Consider the following 23,745-nt stretch of genomic DNA (forward strand, 5'->3'; position numbering starts at 1 on the left):
CATAGCAAATTCTATTTAGCTGAGAGAAACTTGGTGTTCTTATAAATTCCTTTGAAAACATCTTTTATCCCAATATAGGAAAAAAAAAAGTGACAGAACTTTCAGCAATGGTCAATATTGGGAAGCCTAGACTACAAGTAAGCTGATAACTGATACCTAGATGTTACTGGTATGCTTGTGAGTGTCTTTAACATTCTGTTAGAAGTAACATGGAAGCAGAGAGAATGCCTGAGCAAAGCCTCTGGGGTGGGAGAATAAGACTACTTTTTCAATTTAAGTGGAACCTGTAAGAGAAAATTCAAAATGGAGGTTGGCTCAAAAATGTTTAGAGCTTTGAATAGCAGGCTATGGAACATGGTCCAAAGATTCCTCCTGAACAAGTAACAAAAAGAACTTTAGACATCAGTTATTCCCACTTCTTTCTTCAGAGGAGAAAACCAAGGCCAGAAGCAGTTGATTGGCTTACCTCCAGATTCAAAGTCACTTTGACTTCATGTGTTCCTATTCCTTTTTTCCTGTCTCTGTAGGAAGTCAGGAGTGAAAGAAAGACTGTTGGAAGAAGGCTGCAGATTAATAATAAAGACCTGGATTGGCCTGGAAGTCGTGGGGATAGAAAAAAGGAAATGGATTCCAGGGACACTAGAGACCTGAGGACAGAGTTTCTGTAATACTCAGAATGCCGCAAGAAGAAAAGGGAAAAACAATCGGAAATGGTGAAGAGGAAAGTATGTTAGGAAAACCAAGGGAAGGGGGATTGAAAAAGGTGTACTTGAGGACACTGCTGCAGGGAGGCTGATCTGACTGTCTAAACATCTCTTCTCCCTAAATTGATATATTAAGGGGAGAAATGCTCCTCTCACTTTCCACATATTTAGCTCTTTTCTTTGTTTTCCCCAGAAAGAGCTTGGACCTCACTGAGAAGGAAATGTATATGGCCAAAACACCCTTGTATATTAACTCTTTAGTAAAGAATTATTCTCCCACTGTAAGAGCAAGGGAAAAGATTTTGCACAGAGGTTTGCTAAAGAGTCTAGGATACTGGTGAATTGGGAATTCCCTTCCTCCCTCTCCCTTTTCTTCTTCCTCTCTTTCATCCTCTGTCCCACTTCCTATGTTTGTGTGTATGTGTGTGTAAAACCTTTTGAAATGTTTTCAAACATTTCACAGCAAAGTCACTGAGGTGGAAGAATAAGAGACTGGTTGTTCAATGTGAATGGAGAATAGGAGAAAACTGGTAAGGTAGTTGGAGAGAAAATGTTTAGGGGTGAAGATAGAACCAAGATGGTGGAGACTCTCCAGAGATTCTCTCTTTGTATGACAAGAATAAAAGTGAGATCAAACTAATGGACAACTTTTCATTTATCCTCCATTAGATTTGGTGTGATTGTTACTTATATATACTCCTTCTGGGACTTATAGACATGTATAATTCCTCATGTTGATTCATGTTGATTGTTTTATCACTACTAGCCTGCATTATATTACCACGTTCTTGTGTAATACCTCCCATGCTGATAGATTCATATATACCAGTTTCAAGTAAGATTCTTCAGTCCAAAGGAAACCTGATAACAATATCTGATTAGGTGTTCTCACCTCCCTTCCTGAGAAATTAAGCAGGATGTAATCACCACTTTTTAGTGTTTTCACCTCTCTTCCTGAGAAGTCAGAGAAAGCATGATCACTTATGTTCTAAAACTAAAGAAAGCAGGAGATGGAGGGAGAGGGAACTCTAGAGAAGTATACTTGAAATGAGGATACTTACAACAAGGTGTTAACTCAGTGGAATTGATGAGATAATGAGTCTCTAGTTCACATATATCTATTATGATATAATGATATAATCACTCTCATTTGATATAATGATATAATCATTCTAATTGGCATATACTCAGTATGCTATAATAATGTAATTGTAGTAGGGTATGTAAAGGCCGAGAGAACTGGGGACAGAGTCAGTCAGTCAGAGTGAACAGACTGAAGGAGACAATAAAGACTTTAGATTCCATCCTTGACCATCCTCCTGCTGGGTGTCCTGCCTTCTGCACTCCTCCAATAAGATCAAGGCTGGACCCTCCAGAGAGCTAGTCTGAACATTACAGGATACATCTGGTTTGAGAATAGAAGCATATGCTGTGATTGAAGAGCTTAACTCTTCAGGTCAAGTCAGGAGAAGATAGACTCCTGTTAATCTGGAAATCATCAAAGATCTGAAAAAGGCTTGCACTCTTTATGGGTCTACACCATCTTATGTTGAGATGCTATTAGAGAATTTGGCTTTAAAAATTTTAACCCCTAATGATTGGAAATCTATAGCAAGAACATGTTTAGAACCTGGACAAAGCTTGTTATGGCTTTCTGAGTATAGTAACCTCTATAGAATAGAAGCCCAACAAAATAGGCAACTTGGAGTTAATATACCAGTCACCTTTGAGCAACTAGCAGGTGTAGGTCCTTATTTAGACACCTTAGCACAAATGAATTATCCTTTTGTGAAATATCATTTTATTACTTAACTCTGAGCAATCATTTCATCTTCGAAAGCTCTAGCGTTACCCAATATTTCACATTGCTAGTCTCTCCTAATTCCCAAGACATCAGGGTATCTCTGGCCACTGACCTTTGCAATGTCAACAAATTCTACCTAGCTCGCCTCCTCTGAGGCCTTCAGAGATCTCTGGCTACCATTTCTTGAATCATAGTTTAGTAACTGATTGCACACTCAAGAACAGTCATGTGTAAACTTAAAGCCTTTATTATACATGCTCACATAATGCCCTGACTTGTTAACTCCCAAGTGAACACCTGGTCTGAAGATCTGCGTGTTCACTACCAAGCTCTTTACCTCTCTTGGTTATCCATCCATTCGCCTCAGCTACCCCAAGATAAAGAGAGTGACCTGCTGCTTGTAGTGGGCTTAAAAAGGATCTGTGAGGTCACACACACAGTCAATTGGAGAGGGAGCCTTCTCCTGTTAAGAAGCTATCTTGATAAGGCTGGGATCCCACCCATGGGGCAGTCTCTAGCCATAGAAATTACTTCCGGGCCACTCAAATCTCCGATGCACTGTGCCCGCCCTTTTAAAGAACATTTACACCCTTTGACAGCATATGGGCAAATTGCTTCTGCTGCTATCAAAACATGGGAAGACAGGAAGACAAAGTAGAGGGTAAATCTTCACGGAAAATAATGCAAAATCCAAATGAACCCTTTGCTGATTTTGTGGGACATCTGCAGACAGGTGTCATACGAATTATTGGTGAAAATGAAGCAACAGAAATTATCTGTCTTTTATCCACATTGTAGTAGATACCTTTTCAGGATTTACTTTACTTTTGCAATGCCAGCAGCAAAACAGATAATCGAGTGGTCACTGAATTCCTTATACAAGGCTTTGGCGATTACGGGTGTGCCACAAGCAATAAAAACCGATAATGGACCTGCATATACTTCTAAACAGTTTGCACGCTTTTGTGCAAATATCAGATTTTACATACCACTGGTTTAATCCTCAAGGACAGACAATAGTAGAGAGGAGAAAGAGAGACATCAGGATACTCCTCCCAAAACAAAAAGGGGAGTCACAGGTAATCTTAGAGAACTTTTAAATTTAACTCTTCATACTATTAATTTTTTGATTTTTGATAAAGATTCACTGGCTCCGGCAGATAGCTTTTATAGCTCACCAGAAGCTATAAAATAAAAATGTCCAGTGCCCAGCAGTTCTGCTATTTTTAGACAATCGCCAGGTGATGTCGAGAGTTCCAGAAAGGGATGAATGGAAGGGACCAGATAGATTAACTGCTTGGGGAGGGGATAGAAACCCTATCCCTTGTATCCCTACAGATGGAGAAGGAATCAGATGGGTGCCAAGGAGCCATATTTGCCTTGTCCATGGAAGAGTGACAGAAAAAGAGAAGACCCTCAAAACAAAGGAAAAGACCCAACCAACATCAAATAGTTCCATCTTTCATTATAGGTGCCACTGAAAAACATGACCGTTAACCCTATGTGTATGACAATTGACTCATGAACATCAAAAATTGTTAATGAGGCAATTGGTAATATTGTTATATTTTAATAAACCAGTTTGTGTTCTGTGGATGTTTCCTGCTGTTAACTTATTTCTTTTCAAAATGTTCTATGGGAAAACAGTTTATAATGAAGATGTTACTTGTCTTAAAAACAACAACAACAATAAAAACCAGTCCTGGATCTACCAAGGGGAGGAAATAAGCCTTTCATTCTCCAAAACTTTTCTGTCCTTTTGTCCTGGAACAAGCTCACACCTCATTAAGAAGGAAGCAAACTCTATTTAGACAAGAAAAATTTCATATTCTTATAGATAACTTTGAAAAGATCTTTTATCCTCATATAGAAAAAAAAAGGCAGAACTTGCAGCAAGGGTCAATATTGGGATGCCTAGAATACAAGTAAGCTGAGAAGTGATACTTAGATGGCATATGTGTGCTTGTGAGTGTCTTTAACATTCTGTTACAAGTAACGTGGAAGCAGAGAGAATGCCTGAGTAAAGTCCCTGGGGTGGGAGAATAAAACATTGCTTTTTCAATTTAAGTGGAGCATGCAGAAGAAAACTCAAAATATAGATTGATTCAAAAATGTTTAGAGCCTTGAATAGTAGGCTATGAAACATGGTCCAAAGATTCCTCCTGAAGGATTAACAAAAAGAACTTTAGACATCAGTTATTCTCACTTCTTTCTTCAGAGGAGACAGATAAGACCAGAGAAGTTGATTGGCTTGCCACCAGATTCAAAGTCCCTTTGACTCCAGATGTTCTTATTTCTTCTTTCCTATGTCTGTAGGAAGTCAGGTATGAAAGAAAGATTGTCGGGGGGAGGATGTAGATCAATACTGAACACCTGGATTGATCTGGAAGTAGTGGAGATAGAAAAAAGGGAACAAATTCCCGGGACACTAGAGACCTGATGACAGACTTTCTGCAATACTCAGAAGGCAGCAAGAAGAAAAGGCAAAGGCAATGGGAAATGGTAAGGAAGAAGGCATGTTAGGAAAGCCAAGGGAGGAAGAATTGAAAAAGATTCACTTGAGGACACTGTTGCAGGGTGATTGTTCTGAGTCTGTCTAAAGATCTCTTCTCACTGATGTGAACTTTTAAGCGGAGAAATGCTCCTGTCGCTTTCCACATATTTTCCTTCTTTTTTTTCCCCCAAAAAAAGTTTGTACCTCATTGAGGAGGAAATAAACTAACTGTATTTGGCCCAAATAGCTTTGTATATTAACTCTTTGGAAAAGAATTATTCTCCCAGTGTAAAAGAAAGGGAAAAATTTTGCACAGAGGATTGCTAAGGAGTCTAGGATATTGGTGAATTAAGAGTTGATTCCTCAATGTAATTTCCCTTCCTCCCTCATATCCAGTTTGAAAACCAGAAGTGGAACTTAGGATATTTGAAAAGGAAAACAGGCTATACTAACAAAGATCTTATCATGTCTAATCCCTTTCTTTGCCCATTTTCATGATATCAATGTTCTGAATGAAAGTTAAAAAGAACAAAGCAATGAAGTGATAAAGGAGTTGGATAGGAACCAAGCTGAGAGTTACCTCAGAGGTTAGGACAACATAGATCCAAATATTCATTTAAACATCTCTGTGTTAGCAAAGAAATGGAAAGGAGATAGATGTCAATCAATTAGATAAGGAAACACATTTGTGGAACATGAATGTAATGGACTATTACTTTGGCTTAAGAAATGCTGAACATGAAAAATTGAAAGAATAATGTGAAATCTTACATACAGTAATGTAGAGTAAAAGAGGTTGATCTGGGAAAATGGGAACTCAAATTTGGCATATGGATAGGGAGAGCAATATTGGCTACTTTCAACTAATCTGAAAGTATATCCCAGCGACTCAGTGATCCAAGGCAATCCTAACAAACTCTGGATAGAAAATGGAAAAAAAAAAAAAAAAAAGGAACAAATAAAGAAAAGAGCTGCAGACAAGAGAACTGTTCGTTCTGCACACATATATTATATCTAGGATATACTATGGCATATTTAACATGTATAGGAGTGCTTGCCATCTGGGAGAAGCGGGGGAGGGAAGGGGAGGAGAAATGGGAACAGAAGGGAGTGCAAGGGATAATGTTGTAAAAAAAATTACCCTGGCATGGGTTCTGTCAATAAAAAGTTATAATTATTTTTTTTTTAAAAATAGCTGCAGAAATAACGCTGAAAATGAGGACAGTTCCCACCCTACTGCAGAAGCAGAACCTCACTTAACAGAGGTTCAAAGTCAAGAAATAGATTGGGAAATGAGCAAAGAATAGAAAAAGTTCCCAACTATAAAAGGTGACTATGGTGATAGGGCAAATTGAAACACAAATTCAGAAGACAAAATCAAAACTCCTCTATTCAAATCCTCAAAGAAAAACTATGAATTGATTTCAGATCATGGAAAATATTGAAAGAGAATTTTTTAAATCGAGTAAGAAAGACAGAAGACGCATTGGGATAAGAAATGTGTTGCAAGAAAATCAGAAGGAAGAAGGGCCAACAATAAAGGAGTCACATATGCAAAAATATTAAAGAAACAACATCTTAAAACAAAACAAGACAAGACAAGACAAAAACAGAACCAGCCAAAGGCAAGAGAGCCAACAAAATTCAACAAAGAGAATGCCTTGAGCAGGAGAATTGCCAATGAAAGCACAAAAACTCACAGCAAAGAAGAGCTCCTTAAAAACCATATCTAGTCAGATTGGAAGAGGTTCAAAAAATCCCCTGAAGGGAAAAAAAAAAACTCTTTCAAAACTCTAATTCACCAACTAGAAAATGAGATACCAAAGCTCACTGAAGAAAATAAATCCTTTAAAACTATAATTGTATAAGAGGGTGACAATGACTCTGAGACATCAGGAACCAAACAGACAAAAATCAAACAATGAAAATTAGAAAACCAAGTGAAATCTCATCGAATAAAGCAGTTACAACAGAGTTAATTTAAGAAGGCTTGGACAACCTGGAAACCATGATCACAAAGAAATTAGACTTCACCTTTCAAAAACTTATGAAGGAAAAGTTCCCTGAACTTCTAGAACCAAAAGTTAAATAGAAATTCAAAATATTAGGGTCTTGAATAGGACATTAAGGAATTTGATCAGGAAATCACAATAGACGGGAAATTGGAGAAAATAACTTTATAAAGTCAATCATTGCCACTCCTTTCTACAGATGAAGAAACTGAAGCCAGAGTAATTCCTTGACTTTCCACAAGGTTCAAAGCCTATTCCTTTCCCCTCTCTCTCCATAGGTAATGAGAAATGCAGTTAAGGAAAGGGAAGACCTAAGGAATGAAAGCCTGGATTGGCCTGGAAGTGGTGGAAATAGACAAGAGGGAACAGATGCCAGTGATACTAGGGACCTGAGCACAGACTTTCTCCAACACACAGAACAGAGGAAGCAGAAGAAGCAAAAGTGGTGGTTCAGGTATGGAGAAAACCATGGAAGGGAAATTCAAAGAGCAAAGATTGACAAAATACACTCCTGTTCACTGCTCCAAAAAGGCTGATCTGACAGTGTCTCCAAGTAATTACTGCAAATATGAGCTAGTGAGGGAATGCTCCTCTCATTCTCCAAATCTTTCCTTTTCACATAGAACAAGCTCCTACCTGCTTCAATGAGAAAGAAGAGAATTGTACTTGTAAAAAAAAACAAAAAAACAAAAACAAAAACAAAAAACAGCTTAATGTTCTTATCCACTATTTTTGAAAAATCAAAACAAGCAAACAACCCAAAAATCCAAAACAGAAATGCCATCCTTGTAGAAATATAAAGGAAGAACTAGCAAAAAGGCTCAATACAGAAGAATGAAGAATAAAGGTGAGTGGACAGCTGATGACTTCATGGAACATGTATGCTTGTGTGTGTGTCTTTAACACCCTTTTAAAGAGCATGAAAACGGAGAGTATGCTTTACACAGTCATGTAGTTCAATTTTAGTGGAGAAAGTGGAGAAAGTTAGAAAGGTAGGTTGATTTACAAATATTTAGGGGGAGGTAAAACCCATGTGATGAAGAAAAGGCAAGGACTTGCCTTGCATAAGTTTATCAATGTTAATAACAAGAGGAGAAGAAAAATATTGTTCAGTGAATATACATCCTTACATTTTTTTCTTCTCTTCCCTTAGGTTTAGTTTCAATATCGAACAGCTAGACAACCCATACAACCAGAAAAGGGGTGATGTGAGTCTTCTTCCAAGTCAAGAAAAAGGATGTAGCTGCATAGATTATATCTCCAAATCTTATCCTGAAGCAGACTTTTCTGAAAATAGCCTGTCACCATAAAATACTTCCAGATCTCCAGTACCGATAGATGAGTCTAGTCAGGACCCTGACCCAAGGACATGTAATGCTGCTTGCATTGGGTACAAATAACTCAGTTTACCTCTGTGGATGTCGCAGTTCCCAAATTTCCCAAACCACCCAAACCAGCAGATTGTCAACTGTACGTCAGTCTTGTCTCCTCCTCCAATGTTGAATTGTCCTTTAATAATATCCACAGGCTTTTGTAACTATTCTCCGTGTTACAGTCATTAACTTTTATTATGAAGAGTTGATGTATACATCAGAATTATAACAAAAATATAAATACAAATAGGAGTACAAAAAGAATTGGTAAACAGGGATATAAAATCTATGTGCTAAGAGGAATAGATTTTAACAATATCCTATTTACAAAAAGGGTTTAATATGCAAATATATAAAATCATCCCCAGGTGTCTCCATAGAAATGTGTTTATCTTTCCCATCTTTACTTAAGAAACGCTTTATAGAGTAATAGTGAATGTCTTGTCTCTTTCTCCTTTTCTAAACAAAAGATGAGGTCCCTGCGGTTGAGTCGAATTGTCTTTTTTCGAGTAGACTGTCCAGTTATTCCGATTCCAAAAGTGCTTGGGGTCGCTATCTCTGGTTCGGCATCCTGGGAATCCAGCTTCCTTTTTTTAGTAGGGCCAATCGCCACTAATGCAGCTAAGTTGGCTGCCCTTTGCATCTGCTGTGCTAGCTCCTGTCGCTGCATCTCCTTCGCTTTCTGTTTCAACCGCTGTCGTTCTGGATCTTCTTGTTTAGATCGAGACTTGGCCGCCTGCATCAATACGTTTCTTTCTCGTTCGTCTCTCCTCTGCTTTGCCAGTCGATCCAGCTGTTGAAAGAATTTGAGCTGTGCCCGGACGTCACTCTCCTGTTCATAACTTTTATCATCTTTATAAGAAAGATGCCTTTGGTGGGCGACTACCGATACTTTTTCCACCAGGGTTTGCAGCCTTTGCTGTGTTGCTCGTGACAGGTAGCTCACTACATCAGGATGCACTTCCGTTATGCCATGCTTTTTGCCTATTTCTAAGATTCTTCTTTGTAAAGGTGCGGAAAGGAGAAAGGTTTCCCCTTTACAAGAGCTTGTTAATGCGCCCGCTGATTTAGAATTGGTCGCCGAGACTCCTCCTGCCAACGAAAGGACACCCTTAATATCACCGTCACCGCTGACAGCACCTCTGCCGGGTCCTTTTGGGTTGTTCTTTTGCGAAGCAGCCGCTTGTGCCAAGACAGTGGAAAGAGCTCGAGCGGCCACTGCCTCGGCAGGCTGGAGCCCGGGAGCTGTCTGTCGACTTACTTGGATTTGCAAAGGGGGAGCGAGTAGTGCGGCCCTGGGAGTTTGCGTCAGTGTGACTTCGAGGGGTCTACTCGAAGACCCCGGCTTCTGTGATTGCTGACCAAGCAGAGGCGCGGGTTGTCCGGGTCCGCTGGCGCGGGCTGGCGCGCCTTGAGTCAGACGGAGGACTGGAGGCTGAAGAGCGCTGCTGACTGTCGGCTGAAGAGCTGTGTTGCCGGCTGGGCGCGCTACGGGACCGCTCAGCGACTCTGCTCTCAGGGTAGCGGCGGCCTGGGTCGTAAGCTGCTGCTGCCGCTGCTGCAAACATTGCTGGATAAAAACGGCCGAATCTGGAGCCGACTTTCTTAAGGCAGGTAAACTCCTCTTCAAGAAAGACACGAGGTGAGGCTGAGGCGAAGCATTCAGATCTCGGCTTAGCGTGCTGCAGAAAGCTTCCTCCTCGATTTTCCCGTCCAGCAAGTTCCGGACTAAATCTTGGATCTTCGCTGCCCCCTCTGCAGACTGTTTCCCCGAGGAGGTCAGTTGGACTAATGTCGCCAGGAAGTGCTGACATTTCTTCGCGTTTTCCACGGTTTCCGCGGCAGAGGCAGAGGCGTCTTGGCTCCTGGTCCGGGGCCCTGAGCAGCTGCAGTCCGAACGGCTGTGGAGCCTGTTGCTGAGGCAGCTGCCTGGGCAGCAGCCCCTGGAGTCGTCTGCGCCTGCGGGCCAGGAGAAGGCCGTGATGCTGCAGCTGGCTGCTGGGTGGGCTGTGTCTGAAGCGCTTGCTTATTTGAGGCAGTCTGTGTCACTTGCCGGGCAATAATTGTGGCTCCAGGAGCCGGCACAGTTGATTCGGGGACTGGAGGAGTGCTCGTGGGAATGGCCGCGCTTCTTGCCGTGGTCTTCTGAGACTGGGACTGAGCAAGGGCCTCTTCCAAGCTCTGTAGAGAAAGCACGAACAACTGCCCATTAGTCACATTTTGCACGAGGACCGCACCTGGGGGCAGCTGTATAGACTGCATATTTGCAGGAGTCGGAGCTGCTTGAGGCTGACGGGGTGCTGCGCCGCTCTGAGTCAAGGTGCCTTGCATTCTAATCACAGGAACTGCTGGAGTTCCTGCTAGGCTTTGTGCCACTGTGTTGGCCGGACCTTTAGTCACGGCCTTCTGAGTTCCAGGAGCTGGTGTTCCACTAGATTGGGGCAGGTCCTCTTTCATAGTGGGCCTGACCATCTTGATAGTCCCTGTGCCAGACTGGCCACCGGGTGCGTGGGTTTGCTGCTGAGACACTGCCTGCACCATAGTGTTGGGGCAAAACACCCTGATGACCTGCTTGGTGCCTGTGTCTGGCCTGCTGGGGCCAGGCTGGCTGTTGACAAGGGACGCCTGGAGTGCAACTCGAGTACCCAGAGTAGTCGCAGCAACAGCAGCAGGAGCAGCAGGAGCAGCAGGAGCAGCAGGAGCAGCAACAGCAGGAGCAGCAGCAATAGCAGAAGCAGCAGCAGCAGCAGTAACAGCAGAAGGAGCAGCAGCAATAGCAGCAGCCACAGGAGCAGGCCCACTCCCCCCTTTGGTATTGCTCCCTGTCTGGGAGGCTGGGGCAGGTCCAGCCTTGTGACTTGGTGGCTTCCCTAGTACCACAGCAGGTCTCCCACTTCCAGTACTGGAGGCCAGGGTCACGATGGGTGAAGAAGAAGCAGGCACCTCAGGACTGAGGAGGAATATCTGGTTGGTAGCGTTAGAAGCAGCTGGAGGCAGGACAGCTTTGGCAGCATTTCCCTTCTCCAGTTGCACCGTCACAGATTCGGGTTTCGGGTTGACGTGGCTAGTGGCAGGGGCCACAGCAGCAGCCAGAGTCCCAGCGAAAGTCACAACACTCCCGGGAAGCTGAGAGTTCGGAACCTCATTGTTCCCAGTCAAAGTCGGCACCGCGGTGGTACCAAGTTGGCCGTCTCTGGAGGACAAAACAGGAGTCACGGTATTGCTGCCGACCACCGGCTTGACCTGACCCATGGCAGCAGCCCCTGACTCCATCCTCTTCATCTTCTTTAGCCCCGAGATTCGATGCAAGAACCAGAGTTTCTCCTGTGCAGAAGATGAGCTTATGTGCTCTCGGGTCGGAAGAGTTGTCGGTTTTTTCTCTTGGTCCAACTCTCTGTTTCTTCTAATTCTTGGCTGAAATCACGAATAAGAACCTCCTCAGGAGAATCTTGACCAATTTGTCTCTGTTTTATCTGTGTGTAAGAACGCAAATCTCTGCTTCGATATTACTAGGAAAGCCGACTGGAATCACCTTCCCCAGTTCCTTTGCCACCTCTGGCAGGCATAGGTCTTGCCTTAGCTCAAGACAGCCAAGTGAGCAATCCCTCTCTTTATTTAGAGGGAAAGTCCTAAGTCAGGGCAGGGCACAAAGGTCAAGAGTTCTAAGTCACCTCAAGAAAAGGAGGTGTGAACTCAGTTCATTCATAAAGTGCTCCTCCCCCCACCCTCACCACAACTAAAGCCACAATTTCCTAGAAGGAAAGTCGACTTTGATCCAAACAATCTAAATGAGCCTGGCAGCTGGAAGGCTATAAGAGGTTAAAACTATACCATCCTGAGAAGATGCCAATTTATCTTATCAACAAGAAGGAATTTCTTCATCTGGGAATTGCCTGGATAAGTTAATTCACAAGCCATTCCTGCTCTCTACAATTCCTAAACCTTGTCTCACAAGGTTGGCAGCTGAATGAAGAGGGTTAGTTTGGGGAGCTTCACTTTCCCCAGTCCCTAAGCTGATGGCCCTACCATTGTCCTCCTGAAAGTATCCAAGCAATTACAGGATGGAGAATTTGGTTTTCTTTCTGGATTCCCCCAAATCTAGTAAAGGCACATAATAGTCAGTCCCAGTCAAGAAGCTTTTAGGTATCTATTTCTGTGAGTCATTTAGCCCAGTGCTAATGGCTTTTGCCTTGAAGAAATGAATTCTGTTGCTGAAGGATCTCACCTAGTATTAGAGAGGAAAGTTTTTAAATTCTTGGCTCCAAGAACTTCTGAGGGAATCAGATTCCCTTATCAGTGCAAATGGGTATTTTTCCTCTGTCTTTCTTCCAAATTTTCTCTCCTACATTCTTTTCACCTCTGTTCCTCTCTTACATAGTTTTTCCAGTATCCTCCACCAGACCCTTCCCCCAAATGGAGCAGCAGAAAGAAAAATCAAGGCCTTCAAACAAATAAGAATAGTGAAGCCACACAAAATCCCTCCTTATCTCTGTCCCCCAAAATGTCTGATTTGTTCTGCACCTTGTGTCCGGCAGTGTGCCCAGAATGGGGCAGCATGCCTGATCAGTCTTCTAGAATCCTAAAGTGACAGTGATTTGAAGCAATGAATCTCAATATTCTTTTCTTTGACAAGGATGAATCATTATTCTGACTCTGATCACTTCACTCTGAATCATTTCCAAAAGGTCTTCTCAGATTTTTTTTTAACATTACTGAAAAAAGTATAATCCATTTTATTGTTTTTTTTTTCCATAATTATAACTTTTTATTCACAGGACATATGCATGGGTAATTTTTTTTACAACATTATCCCTTGCATTCATTTCTGTTCTGACCTTTCCCTTTCCTCCCTCCACCTCCTCCCATAGATGGCAAGCAGTCTTATGCATGTTAAATATGTTATAGTATATCCTAGATACAATATATTTGTGCAGAACCGAACAGTTCTCTTGTTTCACAGGAAGAATTGGATTTACAAGGTAAAAATAACCTGGGAAGAAAAACAAAAATGCAAATAGTTTACACTCATTGCCCAATGTTCCTTCTTTGGGTGTAGCTGATTCTGTCCATCATTGATCAACAGTAACTGAATTATATCTTCTCTTTGTCGAAGATATCTACTTTCATCAGAATACATCCTCATACAGTATTGTTGTTGAAGTGTATAATGATCTCCTGGGTTCTGCCCAGTTCACTCAGCATCAGTTCATGTAAGTCTCTACAAGCCTCTCTGTATTCATCCTGCTGGTCATTTCTTACAGAACAATAATATTCCATAATATTCATATACCACAATTTCCCCATTCTTCAATTGATGGGCATCATTCATTTTCCAGTTTCTAACCATTATAAAAAGGGCTGCCATGAATATTTTGGCACATACAGGTCCCTTTCCCTTCTTTAGTATCTCCTTGGGATATAAGCCCAGTAGTAGCACTGCTGGATCAAAGGGTATGCATAGTTTGCTAACTTTTTGGGCATAATTCCAGATTGCTCTCCAGAATAGTTGGATTCTTTCACAACTCCACCAACAATGCATCAATGTCCCAGTTTTCCCATATCCCCTCCAACATTCATCATTATTTTTTCCTGTCATCTTAGCCAATCTGACAGGTGTTTAGTGATATCTTAGAGTTGTCTTAATTTGCATTTCTCTGATCAATAGTAATTTTTAACGCTCTTTCATATGAGTGGAAATAGTTTCAATTTCATCATCTAAAAATTGTCTGTTCATATCCTTTGACCATTTATCAATTGGAAAATGGCTTGATTTCTTATAAATTAGAGTCAATTCTCTATATTTTTTGGAAATGTATCAGAACTTTTAACTATAAAAATGTTTTCCCACTTTAGAAGGGTTAGTTTCCCTTCTAAACTTATTTGCATTAGTTTTCTGTGTACAAAGCTTTTTAATTTGATGTAATCAAATTTTTCTATTTTGTGATCAATAATGATCTCTGGTTCTTCTTTCATCACAAATTCCTTTCTCCTCCACATGTCTGAGAGGTAAACTATCCTATATTCCTCTAATTTATTTATGATCTCATTCTTTATGCCTAAATCCGGGACCCATTTTGATCTTATCTTGGTATATAGTGTTAAGTGTGGGTCTATGCCTAATTTCTGCCATATTAATTTCCAGCTTTCCTGGCACTTTTTGTCAATAATGAATTCTTATCCCAAATGTTGGGATCTTTGGGTTTCTCAAAAACTAGATTGCTTCTAGTGTTTGACAAACCCAAAGTCCCTAACTTCTGGGAAAAGAATTCATTATTTGATAAAAACTGCTGGGATCATTGGAAATTAGTATGGCAGAAATTAGGCATGGACCCACACTTAACACCATATACCAAGATAAGATCAAAATGGGTCTATGACCTAGGCATAAAGAAAGAGATTATAAATAAATTAGAGGAACATAGAATAGTTTATCTCTCAGACTTGTGGAGGAGAAAGAAATTTGTGACCAAAGATGAACTAGAGACCATTACTGATCACAAAATAGAAAATTTCAATTACATCAAATTAAAAAGCCTTTGTACAAATAAAACTAATGCAAACAAGATTAGAAGGGAAGCAACAAACTGGGAAAACATTTTCACAGTTAAAGGTTCTGATAAAGGCCTCATTTCCAAAATATATAGAGAACTGACTCAAATTTATAAGAAATCAAGCCATTCTCCAATTGATAAATGGTCAAAGGATATGAACAGACAATTTTCAGAGGATGAAATTGAAACTATTACCATTCATATGAAAGAGTGTTCCAAATCATTATTGATCAGAGAAATGCAAATTAAGACAACTCTGAGATACCACTACACACCTGTCAGATTGGCCAAGATGACAGGAAAAAATAATGATGAATGTTGGAGGGGATGCGGGAAAACTGGGACACTAATGCATTGTTGGTGGAGTTGTGAATGAATCCAACCATTCTGGAGAGCAATCTGGAATTATGCCCAAAAAATTATCAAATTGTGCATACCCTTTGATCCAGCAGTGTTTCTATTGGGCTTATATCCCAAAGAAATACTAAAGAAGGGAAAAGGACCTGTATGTGCCAAAATGTTTGTAGCAGCCCTCTTTGTAGTGGCCAGAAACTGGAAAATGAATGGATGCCCATCAATTGGAGAATGGCTGGGTAAATTGTGGTATATGAATGTTATGGAATATTATTGTTCTGTAAGAAATGACCAGCAGGATGAATACAGAGAGGACTGGCGAGACTTACATGAACTGATGCTAAGTGAAATGAGCAGAACCAGGAGATCATTATACACTTCGACAACGATATTGTATGAGGACATATTTTGATGGAAGTGGATTTCTTTGACAAAGAGACCTGAGTTTCAATTGATAAATGATGGACAAAAGCAGCTACACCCAAAGAAAGAACACTGGGAAACGAATGTGAACTATCTGCATTTTTGTTTTTCTTCCCGGGTTATTTATACCTTCTGAATCCAATTCTCCCTATGCAACAAGAGAACTATTCGGTTCTGCAAACATATATTGTATCTAGGATATACTGCAACATATCCAACATATAAAGGACTGCTTGCCATCTAGGGGAGGGGGTGGAGGGAGGGAGGGGAAAAAAATCGGAACAGAAACGAGTGTCAATATAAAGTAATTATTAAATAAAAAATTAAAAAAAAAAAAACTAGATTGCTATAATTATTGGCTATTTTGTCTTGTAAACCTAACCTATTCCACTGATCAACTAATGTATTTCTTAGCCAATACCAAATGGTTTTGGTGACTGATGCTTTATAATATAGTTTAAATCAGGTACAGCTAGACCACCTTCATTTGATTTTTTTTGCCATTAATTCCCTTGAAATTCTTGACATTTTTTTCTTCCATATGAATTTTGTTGTTATTTTTTCTAGGTCATTAAAATAGTTTCTTGGGAGTCTGATTTGTATAGCACTAAATAAATAGATTAGTTAAGGGAGTGTTGTCATCTTTATTATATTCTCTCAGCCTATCCAAGAGCACTTAATATTTTTCCAATTATTTAAATCTGACTTTATTTGTGTAGAAAGTGTTTTGTAATTTTGCTCCTATAATTCCTGACTTTTTTTTTTGGTAGATTCCGAAATATTTTATGCTATCGACCGTTATTTTGAATGGAATTTCTCTTTGTATCTCTTGCTGTTGGATTTTTTTAGTGATGTATAAAAATGCTGAGGATTTATGTGGATTTATTTTGTATTCTGCAACTTTGTTAAAGTTGTGAATTATTTCTAATAGCTTTTTAGTAGAATCTCTGGTGTTCTCTACATATCCCAACATAACATATGCAAAGAGTGATAATTTGGTTTTCTCATTATCTTCTCTAATTCCTTTAATCTCTTTCTCCACTCTTATTGCTGAAGCTAGTGTTTCTAATACAAAAATTGAATAATAATGGTAATAGTGGGCAACCTTGTTTCACTCCTGATTTTATTGGGAAAGGTTCCAGTTTATCCCCATTACATACGATGCTTACTGATGGTTTTAAATATATGCTCCTGATTATTTTAAGGAAAAGTCCATTTATTCCTGTCCTCTCAAGTATTTTTATTAGGCACGGAAGTGGTAGTAGTCTTATTCTCCCACCTCAGGGGCTTTGCTCAGCATTCTCTCTGCTTCTATGTTACCTCTAACAGAATGTTAAAGACACTCACAAGCATACCAGTAACATCTAGGTATCAGTTATCAGTTATCAGCTTACTTGTAGTCTAGGCTTCCCAATATTGAGCCTTGCTGAAAGTTCTGTCATTTTTTCCTATATTGGGATAAAGGATGTTTTCAAAGGAATCTACAAGAACACCAAGTTTCTCTCAGCTAAATAGAATTTGCTATGAGACCATTGATGGACTTCTTTAAGGCCACCCAGCTCATGCTTTGGACCACTAAGCTGTCTTTATCTGTAATCTATTCCTGCATCATCCTGAGCTTTGATGGAACATAAGCACCATCTGTGCACGTGAAGAGAGGATCCACGTTATCTTTCTTCTTCTTTGTCAAAGGCTCATCCTGAGCACGTGAGCTCTGAGCTTTTGAAATTCTTTCGATTCTCCTGCCTGGCGAAGGTGATTTTCTATATCTTTTCCAATCAGAATCTCTTGCACTCTTTACCCCCATTTTTTTCTGTATAACTTTGAGATTCAATGGTCCTATTATTCGAAGGCACTGGTCCTGAATATTCTGAACTCTGGTAATCTCTGTCTCCAGGAAATCACTCTTGTTCCTCAAAAATCTCATGCCTCTGAAAAAGCTCTTTTTTCATGATCAGAATTACATTTTTTTTTTCTGGTTTGCTTCCTTCTGCTCCAAATTGGCAGGAAGCATTCACTGGTATGAATTCCTTGGTAGTCTTTTTTCTTTCTGAATTGGAGAGATTTCAGCTGGAGCTTCACCACTTTGTCTTAAAGATTGAATTCAAAGCAAACCTTTTCAAGAATTACTTTTTTGAAACTCCTTCAGCTTATGCATTTATTGCCCAGAGCAAGATAGGAAAACTCAACCCTATTGATAGATAGCACCCTCCTTCAAAACCCCACAAATCCTAAAGCAATTTTTCCTTTTAGGCATTTGCATTTCCTGTATTTAGAATGGAGAAAGTCCCCACTCCAGAGAAAGGGTTCTTATCTGATTGTTTAGGCAAAGTTAAGTGTGAACTTGGTATTGAATTGTAAACCTTGCCCAAGCCCAGCAACTCAAACATCAGTTTGCTAGAAGGAAAGTTGCCTAGTAACTGGAAGGTTATAAGAGGCTATAATTATCAAGTATGGGGAACTTCCTAATTCCTCTTTAAGGACTTTGCTGGATCAGTGAATTCAGAAATCCTGTAGCATCTTTACAAAACTGGGGCTTTGCTTACAGGGCCTGTGGCTGAATGAAAAGGGCTTGTATATTAAAAAGAAGAGTCTTCCTTCAGCTTCAGTATCCCCAGGGTCTAAATTGATGGCCCCAAGATAGAAAGAAGGGTTCCTTACTGAAATTCCCCTTTCCTTATCTTCGAATTCTGACCCCCCCAACTCAATCCTAGGGGAATGTAAGCAACCTTGGCTTTAGTTCCCAATTCAACAGAATACACAATATTTACTTGATAGGGTGCTTTTGAGGGAACTTTAAAAAATGTTAACTTAAATACAAGAAAAAAAGAGAAAATTTGCCAAAAATTGCCATGTATACAGGTGTACCCTTTCTCAAAGTGTCACCCTGATTTCCCAGGGAGTTTTCCAGCTATTTCTGGGGAGCTATTAAGCAGAAGTAATGTAGAACCAAGCTCAGCAGTCCTCTTGGATACCTGCATACGTTGCAGGTTTACTTGGTAAAAAGCAGGGAACTATTCACAGGACTATTCTTCCTCCTTCACTAATGATGGTGGCAGTGTCTGAATCCACTGAGATCTTTCTGGGGGAAATTGCTACCTCCCCTTTTTCTGTTACCACAAAAATATGCTATTATAAATACTAAACATGGGATCATTTCCTCTGTCTTTGATCTCTCACAGATAAATGCCCAGGAATGTTCAAATGATAGGAAATAGGTTTCAAGTATAGGCTGTTAAAGTGGTTGTGTTCCAGTAGAGCTCCAGTATATTTTTGTGTCTGCTTTCTAAGTCTCTTCTGATATGAGGATAATCTTTTTCCTTTAATCTTTGATAGTGAGGTGATGATTTTCTATTTCACCCAGGTGGTGGCCAGAGAGTCTCCTCAAATATTTCTAGACTGGGTCACCAACATGAGACAGTTTGGCATAAGAGATTGCTCTGGAGTCCATCTGAAAGACTTGTACAAACTGTCTTTGCAAAGCAGTTCCTAAGATGAAGATTCATACTTGAATTATAGATTTTAGAGCTTTGAGGGAAATTGACATCATCTGGTAACTCTCTTTGCCTTTATATTTGTAAAATATTAAACAATCAATAAACTGCTTCTTAACAAAATTCTGACCCAAAAGATTCATATCTCGTGTGGGCACTTACTCTATGGATACACATTCAAAAATCCTCATACATGGGGAAGTTTTGATTTGCTGTTACTAAAAGAATTCATTCTTCTTTGAGCAAGTCCTTAGGGATAGGCTACATTGCTAGTGATTGGTTGGACTTTTTCGTTTGTTTCTTTACTTTTTTTAAGTTTAGACTTTGAATAGAAGAATAAAAATTGAAAAGTTGCAAATTTTAAGTCATATGAAAAACAAACATGAATTATGTCTTTGCTTGTGCCACTACAGCACTTTCCACATTTAGAGCTGCTTTTGATCTTAAAACAATCTATAATGACACTTCAGATTCTCAAAAATCCAAAATTGCTAGCCCTTCTTCTTTTTTTTTTTTTTCATGTTCAGAGAAACAGTAAGCTTGATTGTGTTATATTTTCCTCTTGGAATCACTTTCTTTGTTTCCATTTCATTGGGATAATTCCAGTAAAATGGAAAGTACTTTTTTAAAAAATTAGGTTTAATGTAGGTTTCTTGAGGTTAGAGATTCTTACACTTTGCCTTTGTATTCCCAGCCAAGCTTGGAGGGCAATTGAGTTCTGCCTGATTTTTTAACAGTCGCCCACATAGGGGAAGCTACAGAACTCCAGCAAACAGTCTGGCACATGGAGGCATTTTGTAGATGTTCCCTCAATTCAGTCTATTTAAGGGTCTTCTCTGTACCAATCATTGTGCTTGGTGCTGAACATCTAAAGAGAAGAGTGAACAATCCTTGCCCTGAAGGACCCAGTATCTGACAACTTGGACATAGAGATAAAGATCATAAATATACAAAATCATTCCAGGGAAAGGGGAAAATAGGGCAGCTGGGACAGAGGGTATCAGAAAAGGCCTCTTAGGAGGGAACATTTGAACTGAGCTTGGAAGAAAGTTAGGAGGGCAATGAAAATGCTTATTGAAGTGCATACAGCTTTTCTCTTTCCATTTCCTCAGTTCTTCAAATGAAGGATCACACTGCTAAGCTGAGTGAGTATTAACAAAAGTCTGAAAGCAATGAAGATAGTCTCTCCTCTCAGGGAAGAAACTGGTTGGGATACCCCAATTCCAAGAAGTCATCTTTCTATGCTCCTCCCCCCAATCCCAACAAAGTTTACAACTGAACAAAGTAAAAAGGATTTGCCCTTGCGAATCACTGAGGGAGAAGTAGACAGATATTTAGCCCCTATCATCTGATATCACTTGATATCAAGGCACTGAAAAGACTCCCATACTTGTGAACTCAATACTTCTTGCTTTTATGATCTCTCTAAAGGTGTGAACACAAGCATGGTATCAATTCCATTGAGGTAACACTAGGTTTTAGCATCTCCCTTGAGTTATCACCTTGTTTCAAATTGAGTTAACACTAGGATTCTAACATCTCCAGTTTTCTTTTGTTTTAGAACATAAGGTAGTCATGACCTCCCTGACTTCTCAAGCAGGTGAGAACCCCAAAAAGAAGGTGATCATGCCTTCCCTGACTGGTCAATTGGTCAAAGTGGCTACTGGTCAGAGTCCTCACTCATAGACATTTTAAAGAACAATTTTCTTTGCTCCTTTCTTTTGAGTGTTTGCAGAATTTTGTTTCCCTATCACTTGTATCAATCCCCACCCTGGATGGGTGGGTTTAATCTCTCTGACTTAGAATTTAGCAGTCTTGCACATGAGAGAGATAAATATATGTCTGTGGCTATTTGGTGAAGGTTCTGTGCACGTGATTTTTGATTTTGGAATATCATGTGACTCCTCAGACCACAGACCTGGACCAGAGCTACATTAAAACTATTGCTGAGGGAGAGGCCAAAGAAGCAGGTCAAATAGCGTGGATAATTAATTGACAATTAGGGTGAAGGGGAAGAAAGCTTTTATACCAAAATCTTGGGTCAAAGCCACATTGAGAACATTAATGTGGCTGAACAAATAATCTTTTTCAGACAGTAGCTTTGCCACAGAATCTATTAAAAAATAGTCAATTTAGTCAATAGTCAATAGTCAAAAATTAGTCAAAACAGCAATTTGATTACCAGGGTTCAAGGAAGTTTATGAATAGATGTTCCTTCCAAGGGCCCAATAAATGTAAATATAATTATGTTAGTGATTTTTTTAAAAAATGCTTGTTAGTCATTTTCATAAGCTGCTCCATGGCCCTGGGTCAGGTCCAGCACATCAAGTATGTGCTCACCGAACTTTTCTGAACCTCAATTTTTCCATATATGAAAATGGAGATAAAATTAGGTGTGAGATGGAGTGTGCCAATATGCATGGAGAGCTGATCTTTGAGCTAGGAAGACCTGGATTCAAGGACTGTCTCTGCAACTTAATGACTGAGATGCTGGCAAAGACACTGATTCTTTCTGGCATCTTGGCCACTTTCTAAGAATTTCATTTGCAGAGAAGGCCTCCATTTGCTTGGGTAAAGGGGAATGCTTCAATCTCAATTTTCTTGCCTTGGGAGACCACAAGTTGTATCTACCATAAAAACATTGTTATGCCTACTAATTTCCAAGGTTTCTATGAGAACTTTATGAGATAAAATAGGTAAAGGATTTTACAAACATCACATTGTACTCTGTGTTTTAACGATCCCCGCCTCCCCCTTCCCTTTCTTCCTTTTATTTGTTTATTTATTTTTCAGGGAAGTTTGGGTTAAGTGACTTCTTCATGATTATGTAGCTATCCAGTTTCTGAGGCTGGACGGCAACTCAGATTCTCCTGACTCCAGGATTGGTATTCCATCCATTGTGCCACCTAGCTGCCCCTGGTTCATTATTTTTTTCATAAGTTTTTGAAACTTTGATGTTAATATTTTGAGACTGGGTGGCAACAAGTTGAGGGGAACTTCTTCAAGGAAATCATCTTTCCCTCATACTCTCTTTGCCGTCATGTACATCATATTTTTACCTGTACTGTGACCATAGCCTCATATTTGTATATAAATAACCTTTCTCATTATACCTGAAGAAAAATTAGGATTTTAAAAGTATTTTTATTTGAAATCCCAAGGTATGTGAATTACATACTTAAGAGCCCCTATTTGTAAATGTTAGCCACCAATGACTAGCTGAATCCTTGCTTATCTAACTTGGTCAGTACAATACAAAAAACAATTACATTTAAATAAATTATTCTGTTTGGAAGACATAAGATATAAGGGATTGCTTGGCTAGCTTGGCGAACTAGTAAGAGTAGGGCAGGGGCAGAAATGAGGGAAGTTTAAAAAGAAACATTTATTTGAACAAGAGCCTTTGTTGTGTCTTTTGGATAAAACAATCTATACACCCTAGGACAGCATTTTTCCCTAGGAAAGATTTCTAATGGGTTTATGAATTGGGAATAAAGAATAGCATTTTCAAATTTTTTTAATTTTTTATTTTCAGTAACATTTGTTTCTTTTTTAATTATTTGTGATATTTTCATGCATTTTAAATACGTCATTGTGAAAAAAATGCCTGTCAAAATGATCTTGACAGGCCTTGAACAGAAATAACAACAAAATAGCCTATCCTTGAAAACGAAACAAAACAAAACAAAATTATAATTCTCATCAAATTATTCCAGAAAAGACCCCTGAAGTGAAAACAAACCCCACAGAATACAAACTAACAAATATACAAGAACCCCAAACAAATCACACTTTTCTAACATTCAGTTTGGTTCTGGACCTGCTCAAGCTCTCACATAATCTCAATATGCCCTGACTTGACAAAAAGAAATGAAGGATTTTATAAGTGTCTGTTACCCCATGGTATCCACATTCCTTGAAGAAGCCAAGATTCATAATCTTCATGTTATTTGGAATTCATCACAACACAGAGAATAAGACACCTACAAGCCTAACATTTGTGAATATCGCATCTGGTATCTCAGATTTCACTGGGGGTCAGTCTGATGTCCCTGAGGGTCAGCCACATCTGCCAGGAGGGCAGTCAGATCTTCCAGAAGAGCTACCACATTTCCTCCATCTTCAGTCTGATGTCCCTGAGGGTCAGCCACATCTCCCAAGAGGTCAGTGAGATCTTGCAGAAGAGCTGCCACATCTCCCAAGGGGACAGTCAAATTTCTTAGCGGGGCAGCAACATCTCCTGGGGAAGCAGTGAGATCTCCTAGGAGGGTTTCCACATTTCCCTGGTGGTCAGTCCCATGTCCCTGAGGGGAAATCACAGCTTTCTGAGGGGCAGCTATATCACCCATGGGGACTGTCATGTCATCTCTTGAGGATGCCAGAGATCCATCATGAAGATATAATATGGACCTACATTCAACAGTTCTCTTGTATAGATCAACAGGATGCAGTTCTTGCAGTTTAAAAAAAGGCAACAGTTCTTTTTGTTGCTCCTTCTCTCTCACCAATGAGAGTAGCTGGGTAGGCATTTGCAAC

General features: G+C 39.8%; 1 protein-coding gene across 1 annotated transcript; it reads right to left on the reverse strand.

Moving 5' to 3' along the window:
• Window positions 1–8,790: 8,790 nt before the first annotated feature.
• On the reverse strand, window positions 8,791–17,157 carry LOC127546958 (transcription initiation factor TFIID subunit 4-like). The gene is given in 4 exon segments (XM_051973834.1): window positions 8,791–10,244; window positions 10,247–11,072; window positions 11,265–11,801; window positions 17,110–17,157. Coding segments are annotated over 4 exon segments (2,865 nt in total).
• Between the last annotated feature and the right edge of the window lie 6,588 nt (window positions 17,158–23,745).

Source organism: Antechinus flavipes, chromosome 2, assembly GCF_016432865.1.
Source record: "Antechinus flavipes isolate AdamAnt ecotype Samford, QLD, Australia chromosome 2, AdamAnt_v2, whole genome shotgun sequence".
NCBI classification, from domain to species: Eukaryota; Metazoa; Chordata; class Mammalia; order Dasyuromorphia; family Dasyuridae; genus Antechinus; species Antechinus flavipes.